The following is a 25,278-nucleotide window of genomic DNA, read 5'->3' as shown; positions in this document are numbered from 1 at the left end:
AGGCAATCTGTTCAATCTTTGCATTTTTGGTGAGCAACTCTATAAGTACCAATGATCCCTTAGTAGTAATGATCCCTTACTGTATCTCTTGATGGTTTATCTTTCAATTCATTTACCAATTCAGTTTGGTGCTCACTATATAAGTTCGAATATATTTCCGCATTTTCTGAAGCGAGAGGAAAATAATTATGTAAATCGTGAAGTTCGCTCGGAAGTTCAACGTCGACCTCCAAAATATATCCAATATTAGAGTCATCTGGAGTATACAAAAGCTGATCGATTTGCTCGTAGTGGTAAAACTTAGACTCGATGAAATAAGGAAAACAGCATATATATTAATGAACTTGTGAAATTTGAATCATCACATCACCCTTGTGTAGTTTCTTTGATTTAAAAGTTTATTTATTCTCATTGATTTAAACTGGATTTATACTTTATTCCTGCTTGATTCATGCTTGTTCAATCTTGATTCACATTTAGTTTTCGAGAACGATTACCACGATCTTGGTACAATTGTTAATGTAATTCGAAATGTTTATTGTTTGTATCGGGTAATAAAAATTTGAACGGCAATTGATCTGAATGATGTCCCTCCACGCTAATGCAAGGCCACGCCAAGGCCAGCAAATCGGACGAATGTCTGTTGTACTTGTACTTGCAAATGATTTGTAAACTCTGAATTAAATTGGCTGAAACTCTTTATCAACCGATCAAGCGGTCACATAATTGCTTAACGGCTGGTTCTTACCGTAGTCCAGAAATTGATCTAATGTCTTCGACTGAAATTGATACAATTATTTTATTTCTGGTGCCAATACATCGAATAGGCGATCGAGCTTGGCAGCTTCATAAATCTTATTCAAATAACTACAAAAACGATGTTGGAGATAATTTCACGATAACTAAAAAGCGAGAGAAACTGGCTAATTGAAAGGTATTCATAGATAATTTTTGTGGAAAGTCCGTCTAGCCTAGCATATTGGTGAATAGCCTTTCGAATGTGATAAATGTGATGCTGCTTTTGCCTTGAAATCTCATCCTATAAGACATATCGCTCGCCATTCAGGTTACCCATGTAGTCAAGATGACTTTGATGTTGTTACTGAAACTTGGAATGATCTTCGTAATTGACTTGCAACTTGATTTCAAGGTCAGTCAGTTTAAGATTAAGCGTTATGCTTATGCGACTAAAACCAAAGACCGATCAGAAATAATGTACTCTCAGACAATGACCTGCAAATATCAATTATCAGTCAATTAACGTTAAATAGTTTTTAACGTTTAACGTCAACTCTTTAGGGTGAACTCTACATTTATCACATAAAATGCCTTCATAATCATTTGTACAATCACATTTTTTTGGAGTTGCACAAGTTCCATTGTGACAGCCTTGAGCACAGATGGGTATATCACAATAATCACCTTTCCATCCAGATAAACATTTTTTAGCATCTTCGTCACATTCAAAATGTCCATATCTGTCATTACGGGGACTACATTTTCGAGAACAACTTTCACCAAAATAGTAACGATCACAAAGAACACGCATTTTAGCAACTATGCTTAGTGAATGAATGCATCAGAAGACGTTTCTTTGTGGCATCGCGTCCTGATATATGGAAAGCTTCTAGGATAATTGCGAACTCACGCACCCAAGTGAAATTGAACGCGATTTGGTGAATTTTCGAAAACTCATCTGGTGCAACAATTGATTCGCTATAAAAACAGTCTCCGTTATAAGAAACTGTTTTTTCATAATGTCAAAGACAAATTATGATATGTTGCACTTTGTTTTACATTCTGCAGTCGGACGGATTCCTCTGGTTCGGTTATGATTAATGAGCACGAATGTCGATGTGATTAAAGGTGGTGGGAATAGTTATGATGTTACAATTTTATCACAGCAATTACCCTTTTCGTTGTTTACAATAAATTGAGACTGATTTCAAAAATCCCATCTGCACTGATTCTTTCATAAAACTTTCAAACTTTTTGATCATAAAATATTTTTGAATAAAAGTTTCAAGTTTAATCAAAAGAAAACTTTATTGATTCGAAAGGTTTTAGTTCTGAATTTCGGTCTTCATATCGGTTTCAATTTATTTGATTCCAATTGATTCCGATTGACTGAAAATAGGTTATACTAACGTTTAAATTTTGATGCTTAATTGCTCGTTTAAGTTTCGACTTTCTCTTTTTTGAGCCCTGATAAGCGGGTGTCCAGTTGGTGTATCTTTTCTTCAATAAAAAACTTCGATTGCTTTGAACTGCTTGTACCTGCATTATTACGTGAACTGGATATAAACTGAGGATTTTTTGAGTTTACAACATCTTGAGTTCGACGATAATTGTGTCGATGCGTTGGTTGTGGCTGAGCTGTGGTAGTTATAATAGGTTGACCTTGCTGTGATTTTTTGTAGTATGTTCCACTCTGAAAACAACCACGAGCTCGGTAAGATTGGTTATGAGGTTGAAAAGGAGCATTTATGAGACCACTCCCAACACTCGAACGACAATTGAATGAATGATGTCCCTTCTCTCCACAAGACCAGCAGGTTGATCGATTGTCCTTCGTTCTGTCTGTTTGTAAATGCTTTATAAACTGAGAATTCCTTCGATGGAGACTTCTAACTAACCTATCAAAATGGTCACATAATTGCGCGACGGCTGATTCAGCATTGTTCAAGTCAGAAGAAGTAAGTTCGTGGCCCCTTTCAATTCTCTTAGCGTAGTCTAAAAATTCTTCTAAACTCTTTGGTTGGAATTGGTACAAGCTTCTTGCGATTTCTGGTGCCAAACCATTGAAGAGATGATCAAGCTTGTCAGCTTCACTCATAGTGGGATCAATTTGATCACATAGCTCCAGCTTAGCTAGAACGTAATTTGCTAATGGTTCTTGAGGCTGTTGACAACGCTTTCGTAATTCATCTTTCAGGCTCGATATCCAGTTTACAGGGAGAAAATATTCTTTTATTTCTTTTTTGAAATTTTCCCAACAAATTTTCTTTTCATTTATAAGATTTTTAGCTACCTGATGGTACCATGTTTTAGCGTCATCCTTAAGGTAGTAGGCAACTTGCGTCACTCGTTCGTTATCATTCCAATGATATGTGTCAGCATAATCTTCGAAACCACGTAGGAATAACAGTAAGTTAGAATACGACTTACCATTAAAAGGCTCAATTTTTGGCGGTCTGGGTCGAAACATCTAATTGATGGCTTCTCCAACGATCTTTATCTATGCTATCAGTTTGATCAGTAAATAGCACTTCGAGATCAACTTGTTGATAGACAAGAATTAACTTCAACGAGGGCTCGTAGCAAAAACTGAATTGCGATGTATAATAAAACTAAAACATTAATACAAAAATCACTCGAATGAGACACTAACTTGGCGCAATACGGTGACTTAGAAGACAGGTCTTTCAGTCCAACTTGCAATTGTAAAGATGCAAACTATACGATCATAAAATACATGTTGATAACAAAATCAAAGTTGAAGCAAAAGTAAACCATTGAGGTACTGCTTCGTGGTACTGAATGAAATTGTATGATTCAAGAATGAAGAACATTCGGTTTATATATGATTAGGACGAGGAAATAGGATGAACAATCGAATAAGGTTAAATCATAAAAGTTAGCGTGTTGCGGCCAAAGTCGCAAAGTTGTAAAAGTAATTTGAGGAAGTTTAGGACATTTTTTCATAAATTTTGACCTCGGTGGAACTGGGAAAAAGGTTAATCAATCAGGTAAAACTCATAAAATTCAAATCATTTCAATATTTCAAGATCGTAAAAATGAAATGTTGAAAAGTCATGGTAAACAAGTAAAGCGTTTGTATCGAAATGTCTGGAAACAGGAATCCCGTTGAAAAAGACTTTCGTAATCGAGAAGGATCGAAATTACTTCTTAGCATTTTTACAAGCATCTTACAAGTCCGTGGCAAACTACTTTAAAGCTAACAAGTAAGATTACCAAGTTTATTTGTTTCCTTTTTGGTCCTTGCGACTATCAATGACCCATTAACCGGAATCGACTTTTCATACCATTTCTGGATAAAATTGAAAACATCTTTGTCAATAGGAAATTTCACTTTGCTGTTGAGTCTGCATCTCCTCCGACTACATCAATAATTTCATCTTGATTTCTCAGTATGACACCAACAAATGATTTATCATTTACTCAATTATTCATTTCATCATTACATTCATTGCATTAAATGTACTCCTTCCAAGTTGAACTTTTCAGTTTTTGATGTCAAAATCGTGCGAAATTTTGCTTTCTTCAATCTAACCATTCGTTCGGTCTCCCTCTTATTATCTTATATACCCTCGTCGCTGAGATATTAATACTATCCGTCGATTCAGAGCTTACGATTCTTGGGCTGAGCGGAACATAATGAACTACATGTATTTACCATTGCATTCAATTTTTTATCAGCATCGCATCAAATTACAATTAAAAGAGGATAAAAAAAGATTAAAATTGAAAACTTAGCAATAGCCTGAAGGGCTACCATGCCAATGTTTCCTTAAATGATGAATAAAACTGAACATTAAAAATTAAATTTTCATAGTTGACTTATTTATTGAATAACAAAATTGTTCACCATTTTAATTGTACAAATAGGTTCAATTGTGATTGAAGTTGTTCCAAGGAAAATACTCAACGGCAGGTTCCATTTAATTAAAGTTGATAATCATTATTATGGTTATCATCTGGATGTGCAAATTTGAATTAACATTGAATTTAATTTTCATTTTACAGTTGCAAGTAAATAGTGTTTGCTCATTTAGTTAATGATGGCAGTTAATCATTGGATTTATTGTTAATTGGGTAAAAGAAGGATTGTAAGAAAAGAGACAAAAAAAATTAATTTAAGCAAAAAAGAGCTCTAAATGAGCAGCAATTAAATTAACACTCTTAAATAAATTAATATTGGTTTTTTTGTGCTCAAAATATAATAATCATCGTTTTTTGCTGAGTGTTTGTATTGCTGTGTGATCTGTTTAATGGTACTGTTTTGCATCTTTCAAGTTAAACAATGAATTATAACGATAATGTTGATTATCTTTATTATCGTTATTATCATAATTATAGTCTTAATGGTTAGCAATAAGGAGCATCGGGTTAATGTTAATTTCAACTCATAATACAAAAAAATTATATCTTGTTATGAGTCTAATAACTCATTTTAATGTCTTTTTATCTTGAAGAGAAATCCTTTTTTTGTTATTTCTGGAGCTTCTCATTGTTTAATTGTAATCACTGAATGTCAACTAGGGCCGGGCGACGTTTAGAGCAATTTATTTAATCCTTTTCAGTCTCTATTGATTAATATTGTCATCTTGATAATTCAATATTAATTTTCAATTCTTGTCTCCAAGTAGTGACATCTTTGATTTGATAAGCCAATCCTTAGAGTTACAAAAATTGCGCCTTTTTCAGTGCTTCAATTATAATCATAAATCTGTTTGGTTACTTCAGTTAACAATTATTTAGACTCTCAATTAGATTCAGATTGGATCGCCGGGGGATTCGTTGGAAAGAAATTCATGATTTAATTACAAGAATCAAAAATCAGATGCGAAAAAATTGGTTAGAATTTTTTTCGCTCTGGTTAAATTGTCTGTCGTAAGATGGCGTCTGTACCTAGATTTTGGCTTTGGTCAAAAGAGTAAACTCTTTTAAAGAAACTCCTCCCTGAAATACAGACTACGTTTGTTTTCAGGTTTATTTATTATCTTCAGCTCATACATTTCAGATTTTATTGAATCAACATTGTCTGAATTTTGTTCAACTTTTATTTATTTTGTTCAACGTTATCTCATTATACCAAAATGAGTGGTACATCTGTTACAATTACTCCTGTAACATCAGGACAAATGCCTCCTCCGTCAACTAATAGTTCATCTAATAATGATTCGCCTGTTACAATTACTCCAGTATTTACGAATATGACCATGGGATCAGCTGGAGCCAATTCATCTTTCACTAATAAAAGTTCCTCCTCTATGAATGACTCAGTTACTTCCATGAACAATTCCACAACCAGTATAACAGCAACTAATAGTACAACAGCCAATATAAGTGGTATGAAAAATGGCTCCTCTGATGGTGGAAAAGATTCTTCTAATGTTATGGTTTTGAATAAACAAAGATTACAAGAGTTGGTAAATGAAATTGATCCAAGAGAACAATTGGACGAAGAAGTTGAAGACTTGTTGCTTAATATAGCCGATGACTTTGTTGACAATGTTGTAACAAATGCATGTAAATTAGCCAAACATCGAGGTTCCAAAACATTAGAAGTTAAAGATGTGCAATTAATATTGGAAAAGGACTGGAACTTATTCATTCCAGGATTTGGGTCACTGCCATTAGCTAATGAATTCAAGCAGCTTTACAAAAAATCTCCAGCTACAGAGGCTCATAAACAACGTCTAGCATTAATAAAGAAAACTTTAAAGAAAATATGATTTCAAATATCATCTTAATCACCCAATATTCATCCTACTCCAGTCCACAACAATCGAATTGGCCCTTTAATTTTGTATCTATAATTTCCTTTCTCTCATTGGCTATTGCTCGATAAAAAATCAATAAAATTTAGCCCGAAAAGCTAAATTGGTGTAATCAAATTTTCCTTCATATAAAAATAAACCCTATTGTATTTGGCCAAATTTTGTCGCATCTATTTATCATTCTTCCCATTCAAGCAAGTGGCCAATTTTTCAATATCGTGCATCCTTACAATCGATTAAAGTCGGTTTCTTTAAATTACAAAATTAAAAACTGGATTTCATGTTCCTTCAGAAAAGCCTTTCAAGAAACTCTATCGGAAACATTTTTAATAGAATACCGGAAAAATGATTAGTCAGTATAATACCTAGAGAGCGGATTATTTTTGAGTTTAACAATGGGTATTGTGAGTAATATGGTAATCAGATTACAATTATAATTTCTCCTTAAACTAATGAAAATTTTAAAATATCCAAGTAGCACTAAATAGATTTGAATTATTTCTAGATATTTACAGCTCCGTCAATATTGGTTAGCTAGTGAAGCTCTATTGAAGCTGAAGAAAGCTTCAGTAATTTTCAATTCATGGGCTTTTTAAATAGTGTAATAGAAATTTATCGCCAAATGATTCAAAAAAGTAACTTTTATTCTGAAGTTACAAAGTTCGCGCCTTTTATTCTCAAAAATAACCATAAACAATAAGACAGAACTGGTTGAGGTAACTAAGCAGCCATGTTTTGAGTGTCCCTCAAAAAATTTAATATTTTTCTCTTCATCTTTAATTAGTTTGCTTTATTTATTAATTCATTTTATTCTAGTTGTATTTAAATATGGCTAAAAGGAAGAAGTCGTCTTCTGATGTTTCATCTAGTTCCAATGAGGACGAAGATTGGCAAGAAAGTGGAAAAAGTAAGTATAAACCAAGAAATTTTCAAATACCGTATTCAGCTTAGGCTTTATACATAACTCTCTTTGTTACCTTCTACTGCGGATATATTCCTGCATTTATCAACATTCCATACAACCTTTTTATAACCTTTATTTGTCTCTTTGAAAATTTTCTAATGTTATGTATCTCTTCTTATTAAGGTCATGCTAAAAGTAAAGCCAAACAAAGGATTAAAAAAATCCCTCAAGAAGAAGAAGAAAAGGAGGAAGGTGAAGTTGAAGATGAAGACGAGGACGAAGATTCAGAAGGTTTCAATGATGGTTATGATGAAAACCTTATCGGTGATGAAGAAGATCAGATCAGACTTGCCAACATGAATGAGAAAGAGAGAGAAATGGAACTATTTGCTCGATCTGAGAAAAGAGAAGTATTAAAGACCAGATATGAAATTGAACGGAAATTGCGTATGGCCAAGAAAAAAGAAATGATGCAAAGTCAAACTAAGATGAGAAGCAATGAGCGACGCAGAAACATGGAGGAAAAGAGGAAAGTCAAAAATGCTATTAAAGGATTGAAAGGTAAAGTCCATTTTGAATCAAAATCAATTGGATACTGCAAGATACCACTCACAGTAGAGGCCATCTTATTGTTTCTCATGCATGATTGAACCATCCTTTGTCCTTTATCAAAATCTCTAATGAATTTTCACTTTTTTGTTTAGAACAACGAGAGAAACGAAAACAGAAGCAACGTTTACGTGCTATAGATATTTATTCATCATCATCGTCATCAGAAAATGAAGATGATGACGAAAAGGCAGTTAAGAAGAAATCATCTTCATCTTCATCCAGTTCTTCCTCAAGCGATGAAAGTGATGACGACAAAGGCAGGCGAAGGAGCGATAAAGATGATGATGATGGTGATGCCGATGCTGGTAGTGAAGAGGAAGTAAAAGAAAAAGAAGAAGATTTCGTTTTAACTCTAGAAGAATTGTCTAAAATTAAAATTAGTCGATTTCGTGTGGAACAATGGTGTCATTCACCATTCTTCAAAGATACTGTCGTTGGATGTTTTGTCAAAGTTTTCATTGGTCTTAGAGAAAGAAGTTCATCAGTCGAAAAAGTTCCAGTCTATAAATTATGCCAGATTTCCAATATTTCTGAAGGTCAAAGGACTTACCAATTAGAAGGCACAAGAACTAATAAAGTGGTCACTGTGAAGCATGCTAATGACGTCAAAAATTTTAAACTAGATATTATATCCAATACTCCATTTACCCAAAATGAATTCGATGAATGGAAATATCGCATGGAACGTGATAGACTCGAACTACCCACCAAGGATTTTATTGCAAAAAAGAGAAATGATATTCAAAATGCAATAAATTACAGTTACAAAGATAGTGATATAGAAGCTATTGTTAAGGAGAAAGAAAAATTCAAATCAAATCCTGTAAATTTCGCTGTTAAGAAGACGGAACTGCTCAAACAAAAAGAAATGGCTGAACAACTTGGTAATTTAGATGATGTTGAAAAGATAGCTCAAGAAATTGAAGAGTTAGAAACAAAAGCAAAAGAATTGGATCTAAAAAGGACACAAAATATATCTGCTATTAGTTACATTAATGAAAGAAATAGGATGCGTAATATAATTGAATCTGAAAAGGCCATTATGGAAGCTCGAGAAAAGGAAAAGGAACAAGGAGATGACCCATTTAGACGGAGGAAATGTGCTCCAATGTTAGTTCACAAATTCAAACCCAATACACCAACCAGTTCAACTCCAGGACCTCACGATTCGTCTTCCGCTCTTGACTCACTTATACCTAAACCTGGGATTTCTCCCATGAAAGGCATCAAAACGGAAAAAGATAGTTCATTTCAAAGTTGCTCTCCCAAGCAAAATGAACTTCCAAGTAACGATCTATTTTCTGCCCATAATTTCGACATACAAATTGATTTTGACATTGGTGGAACCATAAACATGTCGTCAACTTCAAATCCATCATCTAGTTCCAATTACTCTTCTCTTCACCCATCTCATTCCTTGACTTCTGCATCATCAAAACCATCAACACCTAATCGTCGCTCCTTGAATTTAGAAGAATATAAAAAGAAGAAGGGTCTTATTTAAATGTTTACTTAACAAATTATTCTCTTCTTTTTCTATCTCATTAACTCAAAAAAATCTAATAGTGAAAATTAACAAAAAAAACAACTGAGTGATTCAATTTCTTAAAGATCTACAAACAAAAGAATATCAATTAGAACAAAATTGCATTATCCATGTTCACATCATAAGAGATAAATGCGATACCACAAACTAAATGAAGTTATTAAAGCCAATTGTTCACTCAATCATAAACCATTCAATTTCCATTGATTCACTAAAAGACTCACATCAACTTAGGATCATCTTAATTTTACGGAGAACATAGACTCCGAGCGAAAAAAGGCTGAATCGACTAATCGTGAAACGTGATTTTACTTGATTGTGTTTAGAAGAAACGATTTTCGTGTTTGTAAATATTTTTTGATTGTGATTGCCTCATGAAACATTCAAACCATTAAAAATTTCTAAAACCATCAAATCATATTTAACTAAATAATTTATATTCGAATGAGGTGGACCATTTGATGATCCATAAGTGATTTAAAACCCTCTGTGATAGAGATATTATTTAAATCAAAATTACAGTTCCTTCATAGATCGGCATCGAGTCAAAATTCGAAGAATAAACTAAAATGATAAATTTACGACGTAAATTAAAGGGTTTGCAATAATTATGGAATTAAGGTTTGGGCTTTTTGTAACAAAATCCAGGTCATAGAGGAAGAGAACTAGGATTTGATGTTATTTATTATTCATCAGAATTTATTTTTGGAAGTTCGTTCGTTGTTGGAAACAAATTCGTGGAAAACGATAGATTTTATGCTTATACAAAAATTTTAATTGTACCTCTTGAATTTTTGTGGCTGAGTCCTTGTGGCTCCATCTTGAATCAATTATTTTGATGTGAGTTTTCAATTTTGTTGAATTTTCCATGATTTCTAGGGCTGGGTTAATTAATTTGTTTCGGTGCAATTCATTCAAAGTCTATCGTTATTTGTCAACATCTAAAGGAATTAACAATATGGGTGACTCTCAAGGTGCTAGCGGTGAACCTGAATTTAAGGTTGATAAGGAATCGTTGAAATCTCGGCTAACCGATATCCAATACAGGGTGACTCAAGAAGCGGATACCGAAATGCCATTCACTGGTGAATATTTGAAATTAAAGGACAATGGAATGTATGCCTGCTTAATTTGTGAATCTGAGTTATTCTCATCAAATACAAAATACGACTCTGGATGTGGTTGGCCTGCCTTTTTTGATGTCATCGATAAAACTAAAGTAAAGCTGACAGTTGATAAATCCCTTGGTATGGTACGTACCGAGGTAACTTGTGCTAAATGTAATGCCCACCTTGGTCATGTTTTTGATGATGGACCGAAGCCTACTGGAGTCCGTTATTGTATCAACTCTGCTTCATTGAAATTCAAGAAAAAGACATAAAATTATGAAACAGTATAATACAGTTTAACTTTTGCTCTCCTATTCCATTAATTCACAATTGTAACATCCTGATCAGTGGTTTTGATTTAATTTGTACTTCTGAGCATCAGTTTGAATCATCCTGGTAAATTATCAAATGTTGGATCCACGGGAATATTATGAAATGAATATTTCAGAATCTCAAATGGAAGTTGAACCCTAATGAATTTAAAAAAATCGGTGTTAATTTATTTGCAATTTTTCTATTCCTTCACAACTTTTATCCCTTTAATGCCAAGACATTTTGTCATTGCAAAAATCCTTGTTTATTGTTTATTATCTCTAATATTAAGATTAAATCTCAACAATCGGTTAAAATACAAATAAATCTCTTTCAATAAATTCCAACTATTAATTGACATTGGTAAGGGTACATATTGAAGCTAACCAAAATAACCTAACTAACAAAACTCATTTTTTTCTGGTGTAACGAGTGTCACCGATATTCAAACTTGTGAGTTTGACATTTCAAAACATTTGTTGGAATCAATCGCTTGAAATTTGCCACAGATCACTTTGATACAATTACTTAAATAGATATGTCGCGAGTGGACGATTAGTATTTAGAGTTGTAATCATGAAAATATTTATTTTCACCTAAAAACCCAAACTAAAATAAGTGGCAATGTTTGGATACCGTTACCATGGTTAGCAATCATATGATCTGTTACATCACCAGTTATAAATTAATCTCATCAGTCAAACACTCTTTAGTAATTTAAACGAGCTGAGTTCTGTTTTTAGTTAATTAATTGGGTATAATTTGTGATTAACTGGACCCAGACACATTATTTAACTAGTTAATTAACCGATCTACCGGTCACCGGTAGGAAAGTGGATTCACGGATAACATATGTCTTCAATTCTCAAGGTTTTCTCTTGATGATTACTTCTTGTTTTGTTTCTTATTTTTATTACTATTGTTTTCCTTTTTCTAGCCACCCTCACTTCAAATCAGAGGTAAGTCCAAAGCTTTTCCCAATCATTAATCCCAATATCCCAACCATACCAATTGCCTACATAATAATTTTCACCTTGTATTCTTAATTCACCAATATATTATTGTTATGTTCAATTGAAGACTGTTATAACTTTTTTTTGCCAACATAACATAACATGGAAGGTTTCAGTTTTGTTAGTTGAAAGAAGGAGGAGATGCTGGTATAAGTCAAACAATTTTACCCCCATTTTTCATTCTATCTCCCTTTCATCATTCAGTCTTTCATTTCTCTCTCTTTTTTCTCTCTCTCTTAACCCAGTTTGACGTTTACAATTCTGTTTCTTTCGTTTCTTATTCTTCGTTCTTCTCAGACTCTTCTCAATCTCCTTTTACTCTCTTCGCCACTCTCAACATTTTGTCTAATTGTTGTTGCTGTCTCACCATATCAACTAATGGTTGAACATCGTTTACATTTTTCTGTGTTAAATTAGTGGACTCTTCTTTACATGCAAAATATTCATCTTATTTCTCCACTCTTTGGTTGACACTGTTCTTGGGATTAAAATCTCATTCTCATTTTGTGTTCTTCACACAGGGAAATAAAAAGTACTTTTTTATTCTCTGTTACCATCTCACTTGTCCATTACCTTGATGATCTCTATGTAAATTGTGATAATGTAGTCCAACCTTCCTTTAACTGTATCGCTGTAATTTATCTGCTTTTCTTCCAACGGCCTTTCTTTTTTGCCTTTCTCTCAATCTCTACCTTTCTCCTTATTTTAGTCTTGTATTTACTCTTTTTTCTGTCTTTCTCTTTCTATCATTCACTTTCTATCTGTCTGTCTTTATCCGTCTATCACTTTGTCTCTTTTTTACTACCCCTTCACCGTCTCTGTGCCTGTTTTACCTGGTCTACTTACCTCTTGGAAATCAAAATCCAATACCTGGTGATAACCATGATAATAAATGGTCATAAAAATCCTTTCAATCATTTTTTACCATTTTAATTGTGACTTCCACCTTTACTTCTGTTGGTGTTTGTGCTCTTCTCACTCGTCTTTCCTCTACATCTCTCATCATTTACGCTTTAATTTGAATACACACAAACACATACACAAAAATATCAAACAAACATTTGTTATCAAAAGGAAAACAAAACATTTTGATATTCACACTGTTGATACTAACACGCCAAAGTGTTGATGGGAAGACAAAAAGGAGAGCCCCTAATTTGGCATAAAATTGAAGGCAAGCCCTGGCAAGCCAAATATCAAGTGGCCAAGAAACCATTCAAATCAGTGAAACGATGGAATGGTTTTAATTTACAACCGTAGCTGTGATTAAGTCTAAGTGATTTTTTGTGTATTATATGCATACATAACTAAATAGGTAAGAGAGGTACATGCGTTTTCCCCTCTCTTCCTTCCTTACCTTTTCCTCTCCTCTTTTTCCTCCTTGCCAATTATAGTCTTGCTTAATTATTCATTCCTAGTTCAAATCTGTTCTCTCTTTCTCTCTTTACATCATGTTGATTAGACCCGGTGATGAGAAATATTTTCATTCAATTTCGTTCTGGATATATTGAGGATACAGAATAAGGAGGGCGCTAGCAATCAACTTTAAATTTAATTTATAAAATAACAATATTACTATCACCGGCCCTAATCAACATCAACATAACCCAATCATACAGAGAAACCCTTTCTCTTCTACTCTTCTTGCTTCTCTTTCCGAGCTTCTTCCGCCATCTGTCTATTTTTATATCTATCGCTGGTCTGTCTATCGGCTTCTTGTGATTCTCGTCTGATATTTTTCTCTCTGTTCTATCACTGTATTTTACTCCTTCATTTCGATCTTTTTTCAAAATCACTGTTTCTCTTTCACCTAATATTCAATCCTGTTTTCCTCTGGCTTCTCACAAGAACACTTCTTAACTTTCTTCCTATTCCCTTCCACCATTTCCCTCAATACCTTACACTAAGCCTTTTGTTTTTTTCCCTCACATTCTTATTCTTAGCTTTAATCAATGTTAACCTTGCTTTTCACATTTTGTAACTAACATTCCCTTCTCTTCCTCAAATATCGTATCATTTACCTATCATTGGCATATTGACCCAAATAACTGTCCATTCAATAGCAGCCTATCACTTTCATCATTATAATTTTCATCCATTTCTAATTGTATTTTTTCTTCTCATTTCCCTTCCTATTTCTGCCTTTCCATCTTTTGCTTTCATTATTTAAGCAAGTAACTGAGCCGTGAACCTGTGATCTCTTCCATCTCCATCTTTATATATAAATATTTCTCTCTCTCTCTCTACCTTTCTCCCTGTTGAATATATCTGTCTCCTTCGTTGCTTTATCTGTCTATATATCGGAATACAATCCAGATGCTAATCAGTCATCGGATTTAAAACGGAGCTTGAAATCAAACCATTAAACTACCCAAATCTCTCAAAGAGACTCAAGTTGATATCCAGCCGATTAATTCGCCAAAACCTAGTTCAAAACTAGAGATCAACTTTTGTATAAGATACACCATTTTCACTGGTCATCACTTTCCTGTTGACAAGATTTTAGAGGAACACAAACTTGATTATCGCTGTAAATCCAATGTCTAAAGGACTCTTTAAAGGAAAAGTGGTTATTGAGGAAGAAACCGAGGATGACAGGGGAAAAGTTACGGACCAATTAAACAATTCTGTTGCAGCAATTGACATAGAGAGTCGGATCGTTGTTGAGGAGAGTCTATTCGAGACAGAAGACGAAGATGAAGCAAGTAACATTTCAATGACTGTTGACGATGATGACCCTAAACCGTCCAGTAAAACCTTTAAACAAAACAATATCCATGGTACCAAAGAGAGTTCAGTTGATGATTGTGGCTCTGAAGCTTTGGACCTGTCTTTCATTCCCTGTTCAATACCATTGAAGAAGAGGAAAATATCAAGCTTACCAAATAGTGATAATACTTTGAATGAGGACAAGAAAAAGTCTGATCATCATTTTCATCAAAAAATTATCACAAGGGATACAAGTGCCTTCAACCAATTAACCAACCACAATCGTCTAAATAGTTTCAACCTTCAGTCAAGCCACAATCACTTTCCTTTTACATTAAGGGCTATACCAAGTGCAGCCAGTTCATCAACCAGTAATTGTAAACCTCTTTCCCTAGTTAAAAACCAACAAGCCCAACAACCACAACAACATTTCCATCATCAAAATCAACTAAACTTTAACCATCTCTATCACCAACAACAGCACCAAAATCAAAATAACCACCACCAGTTACAGCAACAAAAGCTGGTTCAATATCAACAAAATCAACAGAAACAAGAGTTTACCATTGGTAATAAATCAACTGGCTTAGGGTCATCAACAAGTGGACAAACAAAAGGTGGTGAACCAATTGAAATTGATTGACTTCTTCCATAGATTTTTTTTTGTTTTTACCATTTCTTCTTCTTCGTTCCCTTCACTTCTCTTTCCTTTCTCATTTCAATTATCCTTTCATCCTCTTGTTTCCAAGGCACTTCTCTATCTAGAATATGTGTTCATCCAACAATTAAACCAACTACGGTTCACGCTGCATAGTAACTTGAAAACTGGTACTTTATAAAACTCAGGTTGTTTCTCTTTTTTTATATTAAAAAGGAAACCAGGTCAACCCTTTTTTTGCCACTGTAGGTGATAATGAGAAATGGTTACCAATACCAGTTGACTTCTGAATACGCGATTCAATTTTCCCAATTTTGTCCTTCTTTTTGCTCTAATTAATTAACCTTTTTCACCTTCTACTTTCTCCTCCTCATCTTGTGTCAAAGGCTATTTGCTCCAAACACCTTGACCAAATTTCGTAGAGACAAAAGGGTTTAGATTACTTTATGGGTTTTAAACGTAAATGCTGTCAACATTTTTTTTCTTTTCTTTAAAATAAGCTCAATCCATGACTTTTACTCATTTTAATTTCCGATAATCATAATTGATAATTAATATGTAATAATCATCTCAACTAAAAAAATAAGATATTAATTGTTAATGACTCAATGTCCTTTTGTCGCGATTATTTACTCTTTATTTTCTTTCTTTATTTTCACCTTCATCTCACCTGATCAACTTTCAACTTATCAAAACTACAATTATAAACAATGAAATTGATGAAAACCTCCTTTCAAAATGAAGCGAAAAGACTTGATTTTTTAATAATTATTTTTTGAAATTTGTTATGTTTTTACAGTCATTTCAGTCAGATAATTAAACCAATCAACACCAATGTGACTTTAATCAGCAAACATTTGGCATCTCTTGAAACGCAAAGTACTAATCAACATTTCTCTTGTTTTTATTTATTTTTTTCTTCTCTTTTCTCTTTTCAAATTTTCTTCAATAATTTGGATCATCGTCAAAATTATCGGCAAAACCATCAACTTGAAAATTGTGCTCAAATTTGATTCTCATGCTAAATAATCAATGTTTAATTGGAAACTGTGGCTTTAATGGATCTTCACATCGCACTGTGTTATCAATATCTTGTTTCATAATTTATCCCTTAACTTGCTGTTATCCAATTCGGGTTCAACTTTAAAATCTCATTAATTAACCAATTAACTGTTGAATGTCACAAAATTTTCTCATTTGGTGTTAATGTTCTTACATGTGAATCTCATTTGAAACAAAACTTGGCTAATCACTTTTACCCTCTCGATGATAATTAAATTTTAATTTTATTCATTTGTGGTCATAATGGGTTTACTACCAACACAACTTCAACACCAATGTTTATCAACTAATCATCATCATCATCACCTTTCCAATGGTCTTAATTATTAGGAATGAGCTGCAGAAGACCAGGTTTTATTACTTGTTCAATATGCAACGCAACTAAATACTATTCACACGTTCAAAGGCGTTTTGGCCAATACTCTTGTGAGCCTTGCTCTAAGTTTATGAAGCGCTTCCTTCGAGATCCAAAAATTTTCACTTGCTCACACAAAGGTTGGCATCAATATTTCTTACCCAAACACCTTGCATTTAATTTTATCTTTTCCTCTCCCTCTTTTCATCCATTCATCATGCAACTTACCTCTCTTCAACTCTTTCTTTCCAGTCAAGGTAGACATTTTGTTGAAACAAAGAGTACCTTTTGTTGCTGCTTATGAACATCTTTTTCCCTTTAGATGGTAATAATGAACATGATATTGATGTACAACTAAAGAGGCAACATCAATCCAATCATTTCAACTCACTCAATCCTTTCTCTCTCCAGTCTGTCTCACTTGCCGGCTCAGAATCATGTTTATATCCTCACCTCCAGACGCATCTTTTCGTAACCTTTTCTCTTCAAAATTCGTTCTTTATTTTTTTAGTGTTTCTCATTCACTTTTTTTTCTTTCATCAAGTCTGCTTCGTTTTTTATCCTTTTTTCCGTCTCACTGCTCCTTCTTGTCTTCACCTTCATCTTTTGGCTTATCACTTTGCTCACTCTCACTCGATTTTTACAAACCTTTTTCTCGTCTTCATCTACCATAATTAACGTTAACTACCAAAAAACGCTATTCAATTCATTTCAACTTATGCAAACCTTTTCTTTTCAATTTAACATCTTTTTTTATCCTCATCTTCATTAGCTTATTCAATCACTCATCCTCAATGTATCATTTAATTACATTCAACCCAAGCTTTTGCGAAACACTCGTTAGTCAACCTTTTTTCCTGTCAATCCTTTACTCGTCACTTTACCCTTGAAAATCAAAGTAAACTTTGTCCATCATCATTTCATCATTTCAACATTTCACTCTTTTCCATCTTCTAGTCACTTTTCATTACCATTTCAAACCATTCAACTCGGAATATTTCAGTTACAAATTTATTATCTTTCAACATTCTATTCCTGCTTCCTATTTTCTTCCATTTCGCCATAAATTCCTGCCAATCTCTCAAATTTCTCACCACTTTATCATCTCGATTCTCGAAAAGTGTTCAATGTCTTGCAGGCTTTTACTCATCTCATTTCTTCTACCCTTTATCATTCCAATCATGTTATTCTATTTCCCATTACCCTGGTTAATAGAATCAAATTTCAGGATTATTCTGTGTTCTAATTTTCTTATTAAAATTATCTAACCTCTATCAGCCTAAGTTCAACCATTTATCAACAAAAAAATAATCCAAGCCTCGCTGAAATGCATGTTAAAGCGACTCTCTTCATCATCCAACTATCATTAAAATAGCAAAAAAAGTGTCGCACAATGAATCAATATGCACATCATGAGTCTATCACGTTGTCCTAAATTTTCGTCAATTTTTCTTAACAATCGTAAATTAGCTAAATTACCATTAACTGCGTCTGTGGATATCAAGATTAACAGTAAAATATCATTTCAATTGAGCAAAATTTGTTCATTCAATCAACTCTATTCACTTCTCTTGATCCTTTTTCCTTCTTTATCTCCATCTCTTCTACATCGTCTACTGCCTTCAAGCAATAGTCTCTATCATCCACTATCTGTCTCATTATCTCTCTAATATAATCAAATTTTCATTAACTTTTACATACATAAAGCGTTCTTGCCTCTCCTTCAATCCCAACCTCGTTCAATCCGTACAAACTCGTTCTGGATGATTTTATTTCATCTTTTTTTTATTATTAATCAAACTTGACGCCGCAAGCAAAGGATTACAGTTGAACTGAGCACGCAATAAGTATCATGTATACGTTACTTTACAAATCATCTTCATTTCTTCTTCTTCTTGTTCATCAAGAGTTCGTATATTTATATCTACATTAAATATGTGTACATATAAATATACATGATATATCATAACATCCTCTTAGGGCTTACCTTAATACATCGATCACATTCTTCATTTCAACATGTTTTCACATTCTGTGAGATGTAACTCTTTTTTTCTTCTTCTCCTGTTTTCTCAATCTCTTTTATTGCTGTAACAGTTATCATGATAATAATTATACTGGTTTCTGTAATAATAACAAAACTGACACATGATGCTGATTAATATTTCAAAAGCCACTAACAGTTGAACATTAAAAACTCTCAGCTGATTCTTTTTCATTCCTTTTTTTCCTTAAACCTTAAGCCATTTAAAATTTGCCTTTTTTTGTTTTCTTTCAATCATTTTTGCGCCGTTAACATCTAAGGCCTGAAACTAAATTTACTTTTAACCTTGTTCAATTTTCATCCCTTCATCATTATCATCATTTTCATGATTATGATTAACACTGTGATAAACAGTAATATTGAACATTATCTTGCTCTTATTTTGTACCTTTAGTTGGGCAATTAACTTTGCTTTTTTATATTGTTCCACTATTATTAACGATGTTTGCAAATTTTTAAATTGCTGTAACTTTAATTCTTGCTTCTTCTTATTTTCCATTCCATTGCCGTTTAAATTATTCAAGTTTTCATTGATTCCATTCAACTATTGTTAACTCTCATCAGATAATCTGACAATTGTTTTCTTCCAAATTTTTCATTCCCTGTGCAAAAGCCATTTTTGTTGTCTATTTGTTTGACTCTTTTGTTGGTCCATTGTTTTTACTGTTACAATCACCCAGACTAATTGTTGATTAGAAGCACTTTAACCTCTCTTAATTTTGTTAGTGATTTGGCCTCAATCTCCCATCGACTGAATCAATCTCGCAAATCTCACGCAATTTCGTTCATCTCAAGAATCAACATTTTCTTAAACATTTGCAAACCGTTCTGTTGATGGCGACCTTAAGGTTTCTCTTTCCTTCCACTTTCATTTTAATGTCAAAATTAACCGTTATTACAACAATTAAGATATCAAAACCAATTAACGGAGTTTCAACCCAAAATAGAATTGATTAACATTGAAATTTTCCAATTCAAAACCAGTTTTATTCAAAATTTCTCAGAAAATTATTGCAATTTATAAATATCTCATTGATTTATCCGATAATCATTGCTTGGAACGAAAAAAAAATGAAATGATTCTTAATCGAATGTTATTTTCAAATCATAATCATGATTCAAGATGAAATTTCCTCTCATCTTAATGTTACCAGTTTACCGATTCCCACCTGTTAAGCCTGACTAAGTTAATGCCGAAAAAATAAAAAGTACAAACTCATTTTAATTTCATTTTTGTCAGAACAATCACAATTAGAATTGATTTTCATGATCGATCGTTTGTGCATTTATATTGTCATTTATCAAGGAATCACTTTTATTCACAACCAAAAAGTGTAATGATGAGAACGATGTTTCTGGTTACTTTAATGATTCAATTTTACCATTTCATTTCTATCTAGCTTATCATGTTTGCTAATTGTTGTTAATCAATAAATAACAAAAGTGTTGTCTCGCTCACCTGAGGTGTGGCTGTATAGTTGATTGATATTGAAAAGCAAGGCCTTGTTAGTGACAGGTTGAGCATAAAGCAAATATGCAAACGCACATTCATCTTAACATGATTAGTTAAATAATCTCGAGAAATATCTTCACTTCTTTACTGCTTTACCTTCCAGTCTTGATTAACCATCCTAATTATTATCATTATGCTCGTCATTTGCTCAGGTAATCATCACTTTTCTACTCCTTAACTCTATCATTACTGCCATTATTTACTTTACATTATCTATCTAATCCCTTCTCACCCCAATTCCCAATTCATCTTCTCACAATTTCTCGACTTTCAGGGAAAATCTCAACCAAAATCTATTTTCACTGTTAAAGTGTAAAAATTAAAATCTATTTCTTTTTATTCTTGCTCTTAATCAACCTTTTTTTCATCCATTAATGACAATCTCAGCCTGAATTGAAAGCATTTAATCCATTCCTAGCTTGATTGTTGGTTTGAAATTATTTATCTTTTCATTATCTAGATTCATTTGAATTTGATTGAAACTTGTTTCAGATAAACACTTTTTTTCACACTTGATTACCTTCAGTTGTGTTGTACACCTTTAAAACACCATTACCAGTTCACCTGGTCATTATCAACCCATAAATATGTTTACCACTAAAATTTGATCTAATTAAATTTATGGCTCATTTAATTACTCTTTACAATTCAATGTCTTTCTGATCATGTTTTGTTTTCATTTTCACTTCCATTGACTTTCGACATTTTCCCAGTTTTACTTTTTCGATGCACTTTTTTTAAGGTCACTTTTGTCTATTAGGATCCATTTTTCTCGAGTTATCCTTTCATTTCCTTATTATTTATCATTAATATTCCGTTTATTCATCATTTATCTTGATTATAATTAGACTTTACCTGAGGTTTTGGCTGCTCAATTTATCCAACTAATTCAATGGTTTCAATACTTGAAACTAATCTGCTTTAATCTCTATCATTAATTTGAAACATTTCCAACTTAATTGCAAATGGTTGAAATAAAAATGTAGATTGACAATAAAATTCATTATATCTATCAAGTTAAAACCATTTTAAAGTCGCAACAAATAATGATGACTCAAATTTACTTTAATAGTCAAGCTAATTCATTTTCACCCAAATTCAATGGTTACCATCTTATTGCTCATCAAGTTGTTTCACTTGTCCTCTCATTAGTTTCATACATTTCCCTCATCATCATCAAATGACTTTTTAAAATTGAAATTAATCATTAATTTTCTGTTTTACTTGTTTTCCGCACAATTTAGGTCATTGTACAATAGGTAAACCATCAGGAGAGCAAGAACCCAGAGGAGTTTCTGTTAATCGATGTAAAGCTTGCTGGTTAAAGATCTGTTTGGAAAAGTTTATTCTTGATTCAGAAACTAGGATTGCAATTGATAAATATTATGCTCCCAAATTTTTGGATTCAGCTGATTCACCGACGTCAAATGATGCAATTCCAGGTGGAGGAAGTGTTGATGAAGGATCTGAGGGTAATACAGTTAATAGTGAGGAAGGAGGTGAAGCTCGGTTAACTGGAAAGTCGGGTGTTGGTGAAGGTGATGGTGAAACCGGAAAATCCTTACAATCCGCTCCTTGTGATCGAATTGAAACAAATGGCTGTGATACTACAATATCGCCACCACCGCTACCTTTTCCTCAGCGTAAAAGGAAACCCAAAAATGAACTTGCAACTTCATTATCCTCATCCTCAACCTCATCTTCATCACCATCATCCTCATCTTCCACTTCAATTAATCACATTAATACTAAAAATACACCGACTACAGGTGAAAGCATTCCACTTTCAACCAGTCAGAGCGGAAACCATAGTCGAAATAAAGAGAAGCACCATCAATCGCAATATCATTCTTTGTCTTCTTCTTCTCATCATACTGATAATCGATTCCGGGAATCATTATCTTTTGGCCACCCATCGACTGGTCATCTTTTGACTGAACCTTTATGTTTAACCACTTCTGGACGCCGGTCTGATCTCTTTTCATCTGGTGTCATTGGTAATCAATCTTGCACTCCTCGCTCATCTTCATCCACATTCGCTTCTGATAAACATTTAGGATTAACACCATTAGGCCCTCGTTATCCTTGGAGTCATCGGAGGAAAGACGATTATGAACTAACCAGCCCACTGACAACCCAAACATCTCAGAATAATTTAATCCATCGAGGAAATGACGATGATCTCAATGACCTTTATCATGTTGATTATAGTCTTAACTCTCCTGATTTGGTTCTTGGTGGATCATTTGGAAGTGTTAGTCATTTCATTAAAGACATGAGTGGAGATGCTGATGTAGATGGTAACTTCATGGTCATGGGATCACCTTCATCACCGCCACCACCTGCAGCTCGATGTGGTAAATGTAGCTACTGTTTGCCAACAATTGATGAAAAGGCTAATGTAGTTGTTGTCAAGGAAAACTGTGGACCTGTTCGCTGTCGTCTGGCAGAGATAATGTCCAAGTCCAATCAAAGTTTATCCAACAACAAAGGCGTTGGCGATGAAAACGGAGGTGGAGCAACACTGGTTACATCAACAGCAATAACAGCCACGAGTACGACGCAAGAAAATGAAGGCAATCCAATTGGAGGTGATTCAAAGCACAATAATAAGCGACCTGTGAGCACCACATCAGAAGGAGATGAAGATATTGTTGATGAAGATTATTGTCATGGTTCAAGCCATGCTAGTAAAGGTAATCAATGAGTTAATGAATGAATAACATGTCACTTTATAAAAGATCATCGTCATCAGAATATCTTGAAATTTTTTAAAGAAACCTTAATCTATTTCGATTAACCTTCATTGGGTATATAATAATAATAGCCCAATCTCTGAAGAAAGGTTCTTTAAATGAAAATTCTTGATTTGACCAAAGTAACCATTTTATTGTACGATTAATCAAAATAGACTAAAAATTTTCTTTCACATTTTCCAGGCCAAGGAGAGGAAACCGTGCATTCATCAACTCCAATATCAAGCTTAGTTAATGTCAATAATACCAACAACCGACGGAACCGAAAGGATAGAAGAGGGCACTCAAAAGGTGGAGGTGGTGGTGGCGATGGTGGAGGAGACAAGGATGAGAGTGAAAGTGATATTGGTAGTCAAGAAGGCATGATTAATGGCGATGAAAATCTTGATCAAGAAAGTCGAGAGTCAAATAGAGATGGATACAGAAAACGTTTCGTTTCAGGTGATGATGATGATCAAGGTGTTTCAATGCGATTTCATGGTAGCCGATCATCTAAAAGCAACAAATCTGTTATGTTTAATAAGCCTTACAAGAAACTTCTAATCAACGAGCATTTTGTTAATTCATCGTTAATCAATAACCAAGCCAGTAATAGTAACAATCACAGTAATCTATTATCAACCAGAGATCTGGCTGGATCTGTTATAAGTCCAGATTCAAATTTTTTAAGTGAAATTTTAAACGCCAATTCACCTTTCCTATGAAGCAAGAAAGTCCTTAAACCAAGCAACAACAAAACCCAACAAAATTAACTAACACAACATCAAAGGAATTATCAAGAAATGGAGAAAATTATTTCATGATAAACGAAACGACCCAAATTATATTGACACGAAACACAGAGGATATATTAATATATATATATATTATAAATACATTATTTGAAATTTAAAAGACAGATTTATCTATTGCCAATGATTCAAATTTTAAGTTAAAACAATAAACAATTAAGACATTCTTTAATTACTAATATATATATACATTTATAAATATATAAATAAATTTATGTCTGTTTATTGTGTGTCAACTGAGCAAATTGTTATAACAGAAATTTAATTTTTGATCAAATCACCAATTTCTGTTATTATTATTACCATTTTAAAAGTTCATCTAATATATTTCTTAATTGTTTACTCTTTTAACTTGATTGAATCATTACCATGAATAACTATTTCTATTGCTAATAAGGAAAAAGACAATTTATACATTTCAATTGTTAATCTAAAAAAATCAAAAACCCGAAACAAACCAAAAGCTAAAGTGAGTTAAATTATAATTTAACAGCAAATGTTTAAAGTCATTTTGCTATTGTTGTTGTTACTATATTTTGTCAAATCAACAATTGAGATAAATTCCTGGTCTGGAAATTTATCCTGACCATAATTGTTTTGCAGTTAATTAATTGCTTTTACATACAATTGAGCTGTTTCTTTTCTTTCACATAATCATCTTAATCATCTCAACCTCATCATTAACCTGATGATCATTATCACTTTTCCTATTCCCATGTTGATCAACAGACCCACAGTTAACTTGATGGACGTTTGATAATTAAAGTTAATCATCAACAGCTCCTCAAACAATTAAATTGCTGAAAACAACTACAGACTGCAAACAAACTGATGCAAGTTTTTACGTTGAAATTTACCACTCAAGTTTACCACCAAATTTATACTAATTTACACTCTTCATTTTATCATCCTAATCATCATCTTGACCATTCTTAACATGAAATGTTTCTCTTAAAGAGTAGGAACAATTTAGTGTAATAATGAATACACAAAAACAAAAGAGACTCTTGAATGCAGTTGCTATTATTTTTTTTTTGATTGCCTCGAAACTGCGTAAACTCAATTTTTAAATTAATCCACTGATTAACCTAATGATATGCTGTTAACCATTACTAATGTAACAGCCAAGTTGATTCTAATCGTGAGACTTATTATACTACTTTTTTCTAACAGAATCAGAACATAATCAGAAGAAGAATCAAATAATTATTCTCATGATTTTGTGATTTTTCCTCTCAAAGAGAGGACAAAATTTTCTCAAAATATCTTTTTCTTTCCCTTTTGTCTTTCACACTTTTCTTGTCATCATTTTCAAAATTCACCTTTGCCTTCCCTAATTCATTACGATAAGGATGAAGCAATTTTATGTT

At 33.1% G+C, this 25,278-nt stretch overlaps 4 protein-coding genes across 14 annotated transcripts; all 4 read left to right on the top strand.

Annotated features, from left to right (window-relative positions):
• The first annotated feature begins 5,566 nt into the window (after nucleotides 1-5,566).
• Nucleotides 5,567-6,683, top strand: LOC107359340 (transcription initiation factor TFIID subunit 12). The gene has a single exon (XM_015925822.3). The coding sequence runs from the start codon at nucleotides 5,841-5,843 to the stop codon at nucleotides 6,477-6,479; it is 639 nt and encodes a 212-aa protein (XP_015781308.1). The 5' UTR covers nucleotides 5,567-5,840; the 3' UTR covers nucleotides 6,480-6,683.
• Nucleotides 6,684-7,253: 570 nt separating this feature from the next.
• Nucleotides 7,254-10,001, top strand: LOC107359226 (RNA polymerase-associated protein RTF1 homolog). Its single transcript, XM_015925702.3, has 3 exons — nucleotides 7,254-7,431; nucleotides 7,612-7,989; nucleotides 8,133-10,001. The coding sequence occupies exons 1-3, from the start codon at nucleotides 7,353-7,355 to the stop codon at nucleotides 9,542-9,544; spliced, it is 1,869 nt and encodes a 622-aa protein (XP_015781188.2). The 5' UTR covers nucleotides 7,254-7,352; the 3' UTR covers nucleotides 9,545-10,001.
• Nucleotides 10,002-10,404: 403 nt separating this feature from the next.
• On the top strand, nucleotides 10,405-11,354 carry LOC107372241 (uncharacterized). The gene has a single exon (XM_015940442.3). It carries the CDS (start codon nucleotides 10,455-10,457, stop codon nucleotides 10,965-10,967), a length of 513 nt encoding a protein of 170 aa, XP_015795928.1. The 5' UTR covers nucleotides 10,405-10,454; the 3' UTR covers nucleotides 10,968-11,354.
• Nucleotides 11,355-11,698: 344 nt separating this feature from the next.
• LOC107372237 (uncharacterized) lies at nucleotides 11,699-24,535 on the top strand. 11 transcript variants are annotated; one of them, XM_089265855.1, is made up of 6 exons: nucleotides 11,699-11,966; nucleotides 13,095-13,335; nucleotides 14,337-15,346; nucleotides 16,780-16,944; nucleotides 21,606-23,057; nucleotides 23,301-24,535. In XM_089265855.1, exons 3-6 carry the CDS (start codon nucleotides 14,560-14,562, stop codon nucleotides 23,819-23,821), a joined length of 2,925 nt encoding a protein of 974 aa, XP_089121981.1. In that variant the 5' UTR covers nucleotides 11,699-11,966; nucleotides 13,095-13,335; nucleotides 14,337-14,559; the 3' UTR covers nucleotides 23,822-24,535. The 11 variants fall into 11 exon arrangements, with proteins under 11 accessions (XP_089121981.1, XP_015795919.2, XP_015795922.2 ...); XM_015940433.3 differs by having other exon boundaries at nucleotides 14,192-15,346; XM_015940436.3 differs by lacking the exon at nucleotides 13,095-13,335.
• Nucleotides 24,536-25,278: the final 743 nt, after the last annotated feature.

Source organism: Tetranychus urticae, chromosome 1 (assembly GCF_039701765.1).
Source record: "Tetranychus urticae isolate SD_2017Ah chromosome 1, NJAU_TeUrti_SD_1.0, whole genome shotgun sequence".
Lineage (NCBI taxonomy): Eukaryota > Metazoa > Arthropoda > Arachnida > Trombidiformes > Tetranychidae > Tetranychus > Tetranychus urticae.
The sequence above is the reverse complement of the archived record's forward strand: the minus strand, read 5'-3'. Positions and strand labels throughout refer to the sequence as shown.

Coding starts and splice junctions, on each gene's coding strand:
- LOC107359340 (XM_015925822.3), top strand. CDS start 5,841: ATGAGTGGTACATCTGTTACAATTACTCCTGTAACATCAGGACAAATG.
- LOC107359226 (XM_015925702.3), top strand. CDS start 7,353: ATGGCTAAAAGGAAGAAGTCGTCTTCTGATGTTTCATCTAGTTCCAAT. Junction 7,432..7,611: donor TTGGCAAGAAAGTGGAAAAA/GTAAGTATAAAC, acceptor CTTCTTATTAAG/GTCATGCTAAAAGTAAAGCC. Junction 7,990..8,132: donor TGCTATTAAAGGATTGAAAG/GTAAAGTCCATT, acceptor TTTTTTGTTTAG/AACAACGAGAGAAACGAAAA.
- LOC107372241 (XM_015940442.3), top strand. CDS start 10,455: ATGATTTCTAGGGCTGGGTTAATTAATTTGTTTCGGTGCAATTCATTC.
- LOC107372237 (XM_015940436.3), top strand. CDS start 14,560: ATGTCTAAAGGACTCTTTAAAGGAAAAGTGGTTATTGAGGAAGAAACC. Junction 15,347..16,779: donor AACAAGTGGACAAACAAAAG/GTGGTGAACCAA, acceptor CTTAATTATTAG/GAATGAGCTGCAGAAGACCA. Junction 23,058..23,300: donor TTCAAGCCATGCTAGTAAAG/GTAATCAATGAG, acceptor CACATTTTCCAG/GCCAAGGAGAGGAAACCGTG.